General features: G+C 46.2%; 3 protein-coding genes across 4 annotated transcripts; 1 reads left to right on the top strand and 2 right to left on the bottom strand.

Annotated features, from left to right (window-relative positions):
* Positions 1-1,357: 1,357 nt before the first annotated feature.
* Positions 1,358-2,246, bottom strand: LOC112609858 (histone H2A type 3). Of its 2 annotated transcripts, XM_025363032.1 has the most exons (2): positions 1,812-2,244; positions 1,358-1,691 (listed from the first exon to the last, which is right to left on the bottom strand). In XM_025363032.1, exons 1-2 carry the CDS (start codon positions 2,194-2,196, stop codon positions 1,669-1,671), a joined length of 408 nt encoding a protein of 135 aa, XP_025218817.1. In that variant the 5' UTR covers positions 2,197-2,244; the 3' UTR covers positions 1,358-1,668. The 2 variants fall into 2 exon arrangements, with proteins under 2 accessions (XP_025218817.1, XP_025218824.1); XM_025363039.1 differs by having other exon boundaries at positions 1,358-2,246.
* Positions 2,247-2,261: 15 nt separating this feature from the next.
* LOC112609853 (histone H2B type 3-B) lies at positions 2,262-2,801 on the top strand. Its single transcript, XM_025363019.1, has one exon. It carries the CDS (start codon positions 2,269-2,271, stop codon positions 2,647-2,649), a length of 381 nt encoding a protein of 126 aa, XP_025218804.1. The 5' UTR covers positions 2,262-2,268; the 3' UTR covers positions 2,650-2,801.
* A 5,835-nt stretch (positions 2,802-8,636) lies between these two features.
* LOC112631231 (histone H2B type 3-A) lies at positions 8,637-9,017 on the bottom strand. The gene has a single exon (XM_025396007.1). The coding sequence runs from the start codon at positions 9,015-9,017 to the stop codon at positions 8,637-8,639; it is 381 nt and encodes a 126-aa protein (XP_025251792.1).
* Between the last annotated feature and the right edge of the window lie 3,271 nt (positions 9,018-12,288).

The following is a 12,288-nucleotide window of genomic DNA, read 5'->3' as shown; positions in this document are numbered from 1 at the left end:
CACAGCCTCAGAGATAACAAACGCAGTGCTACCCCGAAGTAGCCCTCCCACTACGCTGCCGCCCCCTTCACTCCATTTGAGTACCTTTTACAAAATCTGGAAATCCATGGTGATAATCAAAACACTTAAAGCCCCCAGACCCTGCAAAAACCTTAAATACCATTAAAGTGTATTTGAAGAGATAGAGTGACCTACATAGATATAAATACATAAAGATAAATTTCAACTGAAAATGAAGGCTTTCACAAGAAAAATAATGAAAAGAGCTCTGAAGGCTACTTCCTTTCCTGGCCAGTCCTTGCAGTTTTGTTTTACTGAAATGCTGCCCACTCATGACACACACTGTGAATATTGTGCTGTTTAGATCCACACTGTTGGAGCAGCTGCTTACCAATTTTTGGTTCAAATAGTTTCATAGCACTGGGATATTTTCTAAAGACACGCAGATTTGTGGTTAGCTGGTGTCCAGGAAGGCGACTTGAGTAGACCCAATTTTAATAGGGTAAATATAAATTATATAATATTCCTGAATCATTTTACTGGCCTATATTTGTTATTACAATAAATAATAATTGCTAATTACCCTGATCTGATAATAAATATATTCAAAATATCACTATGTACCCCATGCAATATACAATTGTTAGGTGTCAATTAACTAAATACTATCACATTGGGGATTAAAGAAAAAAACAAAGTAGGAATCATTCATATTTTGAGAAATAGATTAATGAAAACTGTACAGATAACAACAGAAGAGTAACACTTTCTGAGCTCTGATTTTGTGGCAAACATTTTTTAAGGGATTATAATGGATTAAATCAATGAACCTCTCCTCCAAGATTTAGAGGTTATTAACACAGCCATTTCAGTTAATTTGCCTGGAGGTCTCCGACCCTCTTAAACCCTCATTTTTATAAGGAAAAATGTAGTTACAAACAGTTATTTTCCTCAAGTCCACATGTGTCATCATTCATCTGGTTCTAACAATACTCATTGTAAATTTGCTTAACTCGCAGATTTAGTTTTCCTTTTCAGAATCAGTGTACAAATTATTTTGTTCTGATTTTAGCAATCAATTTAAGCAGATCTTTGATTAATGTTTGACCAACTGGAATTAAACAAACTAAATTCCTTTAAATAATTATCCTATTCCAAATTAAGTCTTCTTAAAAGGTTTATACTTTTCAGCATCTACTAATCTGGTTCCTTTTAAGTACTGAACCTTTCCTCATGACCTTTAGAATTCCCAGCCAAATAGATTAAATCTTAGCCCTGGTGGAGCTCACATTGTTAAAACTTAGCAATTTAAATAGAAATCCATAGACTCACTCTTCAGAATTAAAGTGCAAACTACTTAGAGATCATAAATACTTTTAATATCAGATAAATCATTAAGAAATTGCATTCTGCACTCGACGACCACACTGGAACCTTGCCAGAGTCAAGAGAACTTGTCACTAGTAATTATGAAGACACCTTTACGGTGAGCGTATTAAAACCCCTACCAGAGGTTTTCGATGGGACTCAAGAGCAAGGGGTAGCCACCTGTGGGCGAGGGTGCCTTGCTGTTAACAGAACACGTTGCCCACCAGGCGAGTATGCGACCCAATCAGTCTCCAGGGTCTCGGTTCCCGTTGCGCCCTTCCCCGTGGCCACTGCGCTCATTCATGAGCCTAGGGTGATCAGGACTCCGTCCTATAAAGAACTGCAGGCTCAGTGAGGCTCTTTTCTCGAGATGGTGGGTGGCTCTGAAAAGAGCCTTTATGTCCATCAAAGGGGCCCCGGGGGCAGCGGGCGGCCTCACTTGCCCTTGGCCTTGTGGTGGCTCTCCGTCTTCTTGGGCAGCAGCACGGCCTGGATGTTGGGCAGGACGCCGCCCTGCGCGATGGTCACGCGGCCCAGCAGCTTGTTGAGCTCCTCGTCGTTGCGGATGGCAAGCTGCAGGTGGCGCGGGATGATGCGCGTCTTCTTGTTGTCGCGCGCCGCGTTGCCGGCAAGCTCCAGAATCTCGGCGGTCAGGTACTCCAGCACCGCGGCCAGATAGACCGGGGCGCCGGCCCCCACGCGCTCGGAATAATTGCCCTTGCGGAGCAACCGGTGCACTCGGCCCACGGGGAACTGCAGCCCCGCGCGGGATGAGCGCGACTTGGCCTTGGCGCGCGCCTTGCCACCCTGCTTACCGCGACCGGACATTTCCGATTCAGGGGCAAAAGACAACAAGAATCCAAAAGCGAGACCGAAAACAAGAGGGAAGAGAACTCCATCATGCCAGACCCGTCCAAATCGGCTCCTGCGCCCAAGAAGGGTTCTAAAAAGGCTGTCACCAAGGCGCAGAAGAAGGACGGCAAGAAGCGCAAACGCGGCCGCAAGGAGAGCTATTCTATCTACGTGTACAAGGTGCTGAAGCAGGTGCACCCCGACACCGGCATCTCGTCCAAGGCCATGGGCATCATGAACTCCTTCGTCAATGATATCTTCGAGCGCATCGCCAGCGAGGCCTCCCGCCTGGCGCACTACAACAAGCGCTCCACCATCACGTCCCGCGAAGTGCAGACGGCCGTGCGCCTGCTGCTGCCGGGCGAGCTGGCCAAGCACGCTGTGTCCGAGGGCACCAAGGCTGTCACCAAGTACACCAGCTCCAAGTGAGGCGTTTCCCGGCGTCCTGAACCCAAAGGCTCTTTTCAGAGCCACCCACACGATCCAGAAAGGGTTTCGAACACGGTGAAGGGTTATGTAACCTAATATGTCTCCATGCGCCCTAGCGGTTGCCGGGTGCGGCCGAATCTGAGCCTCCTCTGTGTGTGTGTGTGTGTGTGTGTGTGTGTGTGTGTGTGCGCGCGCGCCGGCAGAGAACGAGAAAAACTGCTCATTACAGAAATTGGGGTAGAAACAGTGCTCAGGTGATATAGCTCAGTAATGTTGGGAGCCAATCAAGGACCCCCTCTCCACTCCCTCCCTCCGCGCGGACATATTAACACGCGACGAGACTTTTTGTTTTTTTTTTTGAGACGGAGTCTGCTCTGTCGCTAGGCTGGAGTGCAGTGGCGTAATCTCGGCTCACTGCAACCTCCGCCTCCTGGGTTCAAGCGATTCTCGTGCCTCAGCCTTACGAGTAGCTGGGATTACAGGCATGGGCCACCACGCCTGGCTAAATTTTTGTATTTTTAGTAGAGACGGGGTTCCACCATGTTGGCCAGGATGGTCTCGATCTCCTGACCTGTTGATCCATCCGCCTCGGCCTTCCAAAGTGCGGGGGTTACAAGCGTGAGCCACCGCGCCCGACCCCAAATGTCTTTTATAAGCAAGTGGTGCATTCTTGGATGTTGAGCGCTTGCGCCCGGTTCAGGACCGGGTCCGACTGAGCTTGGCGTGCGCGGTGCACGTGAGCGGCGCGGGTCACCTCCCCCAGAAAGACCCTGTGCCAACCTCCCCATCCCTACCCGCACCCCATGGGTGAGGCCAGACGTGGCGCAAGACCACGGGCTCTGAGGCCATGGGCGTTGTCACGTTCCCCTGGTGGTGGTGCCTGGCTCTGCATTTGCTTAAGACTTCCATCCCTGCCTGGACCAGAGAGACATACTTAGATTTAAGTGATGAACATTCCGGGAGGATATTTTCCTGGCAGGATACTGCGATAGCAGGATGTTTGATACCGAATCGAAGCGCTGCGTCAAAGCAGCGCCCTGCTCTGGGGAGCCGGATGTAATAAGCGACCCCAGCTGCCGGTAGCTTTAACCCTTATGGGAGTGGGGGTGGGGGAAGGGTTAATTCAGGAGGGAAAGAATTCCCTTTTTCTGAGCAAATGTAGCTGCCTCCCTCTTCTACCACATTGTTTTCTGCGAGGCGTTAGCAACACAGAATTCCTTTCCTACCCCCTCCAAATTCACAGCATTTATTTGGGGACTGCCATTTTGGCGCAGGAAAGCTCTTTGGCACGAAGAGTTTTCGCTCTGGAAAGGGCATTGTTTACGTTTTCATGACTTGGCTTTTCTTGTTTGGAAAAAGGAGATTTCCAGTAATTGCTTCCCCAAACCATTGTGAAAATTCGAAGTATTGAGCGTTTGTGTCACCGTTTCCAGCAGGGAATAAAAATTCAATAAAGCTAAATGAGAATTTTTTTTTTTTTTTTTTTTTTTTTGAGACGGAGTCTTGATCTGTCGCCCAGGCTGGAGTGCAATGGCGCGGTCTCTGCTCACTGCAACCTCCGCCTCCCGGGTTCAAACGATTCCCTTGCTTCGGCCTACGGAGTGGCTGAGACTACAGGCGTGCGCCACCCACGCCCAGCTAATTTTTGTATTTTCAGTAAAGAAGGGGTTTCACCATGTTGACCAGGATGGTCTCGATCTCTTGACCTCGTGATCCACCCGCCTCGACCTCCCAAAGTGCTGGGATTACAGGCGTGAGCCACTTCTCCCGGCCGAGAAATAATTTTTTAATAAAATTAAATGAAAACTATTTTTTCCCCCCAAGTCATCTCTCCAAAGGGAACGCGTCGTGTGCCTGGGATGCGGAAGGAAAGGTCAATGTGAACATCCTCGACCAAAACAGCTTTGTCCACTACTCCCCACCTTTTTTCCTGCGTGGTTCCTCTAAAGAATCTTTGAGAACCTTGCATATTTTAAAGCTATCTAAAATATTTTTATTTACAATTAAAATAGTTGCAAAGATACAAATATCAATATGGGACTTTTTAAAAATCAAAATTCTCACATCAGTCTTAAGGTGCCTTTTGGAATATCAATATGATAGTATAATTAATTCATAAAATACATGACCAAATTTTTCTTTGACAATGAGAAGTTTCAGATGATTTTTTTCTTCCTGAATGCCTATTTCTATTCTCCGTTTGCCTTACAATTTCACCCTACCTTAATATATCTATTGTATGTTTAATGGTGTTTTGTCTATTATCGTTCTCTGCAAAAAAGTCTACACTGAAATTTAAACTACCTCTGGGTAGTCTCTCAGTATTTTAGAAAAATCATCTCGACAGTACACAATTGTTCAAAACATAATTTGATAGATTATTATCAAACAGATAAACTTTTAGTGAAACTGACTCTTTTAATGAGCATCTACTCTTCTCCTCCCCTTCCCACCTCAGTGACTGCATGCATGCAGTGTTCATATGGTTACAGTGTTAGCAGAGCATGGGATCATTTCTATATGGTTACAATGCTAGCAGTGCACGGGCTCATTTCCATTCTGTTTTGTTTTGATATATGTTCCAAAAAAATTTAGAAAAAATGCACAGGAACAGCAACTTTGTCATAGGCATTGTATTCCATTCTTTGCATCCCCAGTTATAATCCAAAAAATAAACAGTGATCCATCATCAAAAGTAAGTGGGACTTATCAACACCCTTAGTATTTTCAAGAAATATAGAATTTGTATGAAAAGCTATTGAATCCAGTCCTCTCCACTATGAAACAGGTGCCCAATGACTGGAACATCCAAGCCCTCAGCCTCCTGTCAGCATGGATTGGAAGTCAATACCTTAAACATTTGCAGCTGTGAAATTACTCTCACAGATCCATATAGTTCTCCACCTTAAGGAACTTAAAACATAGGTTTAATAAAGTGAAACCAGTCTCCAGCAGAGAGAGAGAGTGATTGTGTTAGCACAAGGCAACAACGCTGGTTGGTGCCAGAGATCAAATCAAGGCAGAAGATGAACATTTCATGACCATTTCCAAGTGTAATTCTCTAAGAAGGCATTTTGTGATGGATAATGTCAAACGTCAGTCAATTCATATCTCAGTCCTTCTGATTCCCCTGACACAAACTTGAAGTAAAAACAGGCTGTCTGTCTCTTCCTGCTGCGTTAGCACCCCCAGGCCCAGAATGCATGGGATTTGTACCTCTCTCCCAGGACAGGAATCTGTTAAGGGAGAGGCAAAGAAGGTAAAACAGGATCCCTGCTACTGAGATTTTATAATGGAGAAAATTCAGAGCAATTGTGTCCAGAACTCATTTCTCTAATTATAGTGTTACAATGGAGAAAGACAAATGTTAATGATAAACGGAGTGCACATCAAATATGTCAGAATCCACGGGAATTAGGACCCACTCAACAAAATGGAAGCATTTTCTGGGTTGGAGAGACATGCCAAGATTCTCAAACTAAGCCAGATTTTTAAACTAAGGTTCATATCTCACCTATCTGAGATGAGTGAGTGACAATCACTGAAATACATGTCAGATTGTATGCCTACAAAATCCCTCCAGACTGGCATACAATCTGAAATGTATTTAAGAGATTGCCCCTCACCCATATCAGATGGAAATTTCAAGTCAGATTGGCTAATTATTATGCAGTAAATAAAATAATTTGGATGGAATCATCTCCAATTAAAGCGACTTTGATTAAAAAAACAAAAAATAACATGTTGGTGAGAACGTGGGGAAAGGGAATGCTTGTACACTGCTGATAAGAATGTAAATCAGTACAGCCACTATAGAGACGAGTATGGGCATTCTTAAATAAACTAAAAACAGACTTACCATATGATCCAGCAACCCCACTGCTGGGTATATATCCAAAATAAAGGAAATCGGTATATCAAAGAGATGTCTGCAGTCTCATGTTCATTGCAGCACTATTTATAATAGCCAAGAAAGAGAGTTAACCTTAATGCCCATCAGTAGATAAATGGATAAAGAATATGTGGTATATTTACACATTCAAATACAATTTGGCCATAAAAAAATAATGAAATCCCATCATTAGCAGCACCATGGATGGAACTGGAGGACATTATATTAAGTGAAACAAATCAGGCACAGAAAGACAAATACTGCATGATCTCACTCATACGTGGGAGCTAAGAACATGGGTCTCACGGAGGTAGAAAGTTGATTACTGGTTACCAGAAGCTGGGAAGAGTGGTGGGGAAAGGAGGAGATGAAGCCAATCAATGGGTACAAAAATACACTTAGGAGAAATAGTAACATCTAGTGTTGGTTAGAAAAGTAGGGTGACTGCAGGTAACAATAATTAGTTGTATTGCTGGAGGAGAGGAATTGGAATGATCTCGACCTGAAGAGGGGGTGAATATGATGACGGATGTCCCAGTTGCCCTGGTTTGATTGTTATGCCTATGCGTATATCAAAATATCGTATGTATCCCCCAAATATGTACAATTATTATGTACTACTAATAAAAAAGCTTATTGCTCTGAAAAAGTGCTCTAAAAAATAAAGCCTAGGACGGGCGCGGTGGCTCACACCTGTAATCCCAGCACTTTGGGAGGCCGAGGCAAGTGGATCACGAGGTCAGGAGATCCAGATCATCCTGGCTAACACGGTGAAACCCCGTCTCTACTAAAAATACAAAAAAATTAGCCGGGCGTGGTGGCGGGTGCCTGTAGTCCCAGCTAATCGGGAGGCTGAGGCAGGAGAATGGCCTGAACCCAGGAGGCAGAGCTTTTAGTGAGCCGAGAGTGCCACTGCACTCCAGCCTGGGCAACAGAGCGAGACTCCGTCTCAAAAAATAAAAAAAATAAAAATAAAATAAAAAAATAAAACCTATTTACAAAAAGAATTTGGAGGAAAGAAAACTCCCTTTAAGAAAAAACTAACCCAAGAAAATTGATATACTTTATGAGACCATAGAGGTTAAATGTTGATAAATGCTTGGCTGTCATTGTGTTGGGGGTGTGCAGTGGGAACTGAGCCTGGGTAGAGTGCATCCTCTACCAGTGGGAACTGAGCCTGGAATCTGAATCCTAATTCCAGGCAACGTTTCTGCTTAGAGGGTGGTTGGGGTGACACAGGTAGGGGGTATTTTTAGGGAGAGGACAGCCTGGGCCCCAGTCAGGCCTGCATGCCTTAGTTTTTACTTAATGTGTCATCCAGAGATCATACTTATTTTGCCTATGATTTGCTGGAATTCTTTTAAAAAGCACTATATTTGCATTATTCAAAATAATCTTTCACTGTGCATTTTGCGTACACACACATACACACACATTTTTGGGATAAAATACCAGAATCCCTTAATTGGGGAAATTTTAACTAAGTGATAAGGAGATATGTGAGCCTGCTGTTTTGATGTTTCAAGCAGGAAGGCGTGGCATAAAGAGCTGCTTAGGCGCAACGCCGCTGAAAAGGTTTTGGCTAGAAGCTCACGGTGTCAAGTTGTGGCTAAGGAGGGAGGAAAGGGGCGGGAGAAGGACGGACCCAAGCACCCGCACCCAGATGGCGCGACAACCCCCTCACCCCCAACCCCGGACCTCAGTGAGCACGTCCTCCAGTCTCAGCCACCAGGAGGCACTGGGGGAGGGGAAGTGGCACAAGATCTTCCTGGAGGTGACCCACGCTCCTCACGCGCAGGGCGTGCGCCACACACAGATCTTTGGATAGGATCCATGGTTCAATCTCCTGTACTGCGCCCTCTCTGACTTTGCCTGTGGCCAGGAGAAGACGAACGCAGCCTTTCTAAGGGAAATGCGCCATTACAGACGGGAAGCCTAGTTTTATCTCTAAGACTTGCGCCTCCACAACTCACTCTACCTTCCCCCGTTACTCCAGTTAAATCACAGGTCACAACCAGACCAGGTGGCACGCTCCTTTTTGAGCTTGGAGGTGGCTCTGAAAAGAGCCTTTGGGTTCAGGACGCCGGGAAACGCCTCACTTGGAGCTGGTGTACTTGGTGACAGCCTTGGTGCCCTCGGACACAGCGTGCTTGGCCAGCTCGCCCGGCAGCAGCAGGCGCACGGCCGTCTGCACTTCGCGGGACGTGATGGTGGAGCGCTTGTTGTAGTGCGCCAGGCGGGAGGCCTCGCTGGCGATGCGCTCGAAGATATCATTGACGAAGGAGTTCATGATGCCCATGGCCTTGGACGAGATGCCGGTGTCGGGGTGCACCTGCTTCAGCACCTTGTACACGTAGATAGAATAGCTCTCCTTGCGGCCGCGTTTGCGCTTCTTGCCGTCCTTCTTCTGCGCCTTGGTGATGGCCTTCTTGGAGCCCTTTTTAGGAGCCGGAGCCGCCCGCGATGGCTCCGGCATGGCGGGGGGACAAGAGCTCCTAGACGAACGCGGACGCGAGGCGGGCAGGGCTATTTGCCATCTTTATATTCAAATGAAGGCTCCAAATCTGTAGGGTCTGATTGGACGGCCTGACGCCGAGGCCGCCACCGGGAGGAATTTATGCAAAGAGGAGAGTCCGGTTCTTCTTTCCTATTGGACGGTGGTCCAACCAATCCCAAGGCATATCCGCCGCGCACAGGCGCTGAGGTTGCACATCTTTGTTCAAAGCCTTTGTTTTAAACCTGGAGATTTTTGTGTCCGCAGCGGATCTGGACGTAGCTAAAAAGAAACTGAAAAACGGTTTCAACCCCAAATTGCAGTCTTCTCTGGCTGTGAGGCACATACATGGGGGGCCTGTTTTTTTCCTGAGGCACACAGCTAAGGAGTGGTAGTGCTTATTTAGAAGGGGAGGTGGGGGTGGGAATGGCAGTTTGCAACGACCTTAACCCTTCATATCTTGCCCTTCCCTCCATTCCTCCAAAGATCAAAGGGATGCATTCCTCTCAGAATTCAATTGTAAATCCAAACGATTCGTTAGGAAATACAGAAAATAGTACAGAAAACATACAAACGTACTTAAATTGGAATTGTAGTCATGAGGCAGAGTTTTAACTGGAGAAAGAAATTGAATGGTTTTCAAATGAAACCTAGTCCTTTCTACTGTTTTTAAAATCCCCCCAAACCCCTTTGAAGTGACAGCCATAATGCAAAGGGCTTGCTATGGGCGATCTCATTTGTTTCCCAGTGTCCCCGAGAGGTGGGTACTGTGATTGCTTGCGATTACCCGTCAGAGGGCAGGCTTATGGAAGGCACTGTCTCCGAGCTGCGCCCCATTCCCCGCCACTATATTAACTCCCAATGAAGAAACGTAAGGTGTTGTGTATTTCAGCTTCAACGGAAGAGCTGGTTAAAAAAGCAGAATCTCGGGCCCACTCCAATCTGATTGAGTCAGAATTTGCATTTTAAAAAGACTTGTGCGCACTTTACAATTTGAGAAGCCCTAGTCCAGAGGTCATTTATCTGCCCTAGCTGGGGCAGATAATTTACCTCTCCATACCTCCATACACTCATCTGTGAAATGAGGCTGCCAGTGCCCACCTGATAGCGTTGCTGAGCATTAATGAGTGTGAAGCAGTGGGCAGAGTGCCCAGCATCTGTTTTGTGCTTAATTCCTGTTAGCGCCTTTCCTTCTTAGGACTGATCCAGCCATAAGCAGCTTGGGCTACCTCAGCAGGGCGTGCTCTATGCCCGGGGCAGATCCATCACATAAATATGTAGCACGAACCTTTCTCTCTCACCAGCATGCTGACTGAGCTTAATTCACTGGGAAGGATGTGGCTTTCATGTCTGAGTCTCCAGAGAACAGAGTGTGGCACCCAGCAGGGGCCCAGTCAGTATTTGCTTGTGAATAAGCCTGTGAGCTGAGGCAGTGCCTTCTACATTCAAGTCTGTCCTCTGAGGTCTTCTGGGCATCTTGAGACTGTGGGTTCCCTGAGTGGCTTTGGGCATACCCAGCATTAAGCACTTTATCTGTTTCCTTTTGAAATATGTGGTTGATTTAACAAGCATTTCTAGAGTGCTCACTGAGAGCTGGCTAGGTAACCATTTAATAAATACTTGATTCAATTTAGTTCTCAAACAGCCCTTCGACTAAGATTCTCTGCTTGACCAAACTCTGGTCAGGCTCCAGAACCTCCTTCTGGGTCCATCTGTGCACTTGCTTATGAAATTCAGTTTTAGGAAGAGCCCCGCTAAGTCAGTTTAATCAGAACCCCTGATTCTGAATATCTGATCACCCTCTGTGCTATTTAGGAAGAGCCCCGCTAAGTCAGTTTAATCAGAACCCCTGATTCTGAATATCTGATCACCCTCTGTGCTATCTGATGGGGTACCTCATCCTCCATCCCCAGGTGATGTCTGATCACTCTGCCTGCCTCCAGCAAGAGCCCTGTGAAGTTGGTTTACTCAGAATCCCCCTCACCCCTGATGTCTTCTTCTTCTTCTTTTTTTTTGAGATGCAATCTTGCTCTGTCACCCAGTAGCACAATCTCAATTCACTGCAATGTCCGCCTACCGGGTTCAAGTGATTTTCCTGCCTCAGCCTCCTGAGTAGCTGGGATTACTGGCATGCATGACCATGCCAGGCTAATTTTTGTATTTTTAGTGGAGACAGGGTTTCGCCATAAAACTGCTGCCCTCAAGTGATCCACCCTCCTCAGCCTCCCAAAGTGTTGGGATTACAGGCATGAGCCACTGTGCCCGGCCCGGCCCTGATGTCACCTCTTAATACTGTTCTATCCACTGATCTACCATACTCCTGTCTATACATTTCCACTTGTCAGTGCAGTACTCAGAGTTGAGCCCAGTTTCTCTACCCTGCTGCAGAATCCCACTGCAATGGTCCTAATCCTACTCCATCATCCTGAATGAAATCTTCCTCACCATGCTTTAACAAGTGTTAATATATATACATATATAGCACTGCTTGCCTTGGTCCTGCCAGCCCAGTGAGAAGCTGGTCTTCCCACCAGGTTCTTACTAAGGTTTCCTGGCTTCCTACTGGTATGGGAAGGTTTGAAACAAAACTTGGAGTGGGACAGGAGGTGGGCATTCTAAGGACTTTGGGTAAGAATATGTCTTTCAGGTGCTAAGATTTAGGATTTTCTCTGCCCACCATCTGGCGGCTGCTTGGTGGTGTCAGGAAATCAGCCCTGGTTCTCATAGGTGATTGCTAGGGACTCAAAGTCTGTGTTCCCTCCAAATTTCTAGGTTGAAAACCCCAATCCTCAGGGTGATGGTGTTAGAAGGTGGAGCCTTTGGGGGACGATTAGGTCATGAGGGTGGAGTGGCATGGTAGGATTCCTGCCCTTATAAGAAGAGACACAAGACAGCTAGCTTTTCTCCTTCTCTCTGCTGCAGGGCCCAAGGGAAAATCTTTCCCATTACCCTCTGAAGGTTTACTAAAAATCAGCTGACAAAAGGCAGATTAAAAGAGAAAAGGCATACACATTTATTTGATCATAGTTTTGTGTGACACAAAATCCCTCAGAATGAATACAGAAGAAGCTGTCTATTTTAATGCTTAGGTTCAACAAAATTTGGACTGCTATGTAGAAATAGGATTGGGCATGATCTACTGCTAATACACTGAGTGAGGATATCCAGCAAGGCCTGTCTGTCTAGATTCTTCTTGGCCTCTCTGCGTGGCATTCGTTCCTCTCGGGTATAAGATAGGACCCTCTGTGAAATG

Source organism: Theropithecus gelada, chromosome 1, assembly GCF_003255815.1.
Source record: "Theropithecus gelada isolate Dixy chromosome 1, Tgel_1.0, whole genome shotgun sequence".
In the NCBI taxonomy this organism is placed as follows: domain Eukaryota; kingdom Metazoa; phylum Chordata; class Mammalia; order Primates; family Cercopithecidae; genus Theropithecus; species Theropithecus gelada.
Note: the sequence above shows the minus strand (reverse complement) of the source record. Positions and strands in the feature narration are given on the sequence as shown.

Excerpts from the sequence above, each read along its gene's own strand:
- LOC112631231 (XM_025396007.1), bottom strand. The coding sequence starts at position 9,017 with ATGCCGGAGCCATCGCGGGCGGCTCCGGCTCCTAAAAAGGGCTCCAAG.
- LOC112609858 (XM_025363032.1), bottom strand. The coding sequence starts at position 2,196 with ATGTCCGGTCGCGGTAAGCAGGGTGGCAAGGCGCGCGCCAAGGCCAAG. Across the intron at positions 1,692-1,811 it reads GAGCCACCACAAGGCCAAGG|TCCTGATCACCCTAGGCTCA; the intron begins GCAAGTGAGGCC and ends TATAGGACGGAG.
- LOC112609853 (XM_025363019.1), top strand. The coding sequence starts at position 2,269 with ATGCCAGACCCGTCCAAATCGGCTCCTGCGCCCAAGAAGGGTTCTAAA.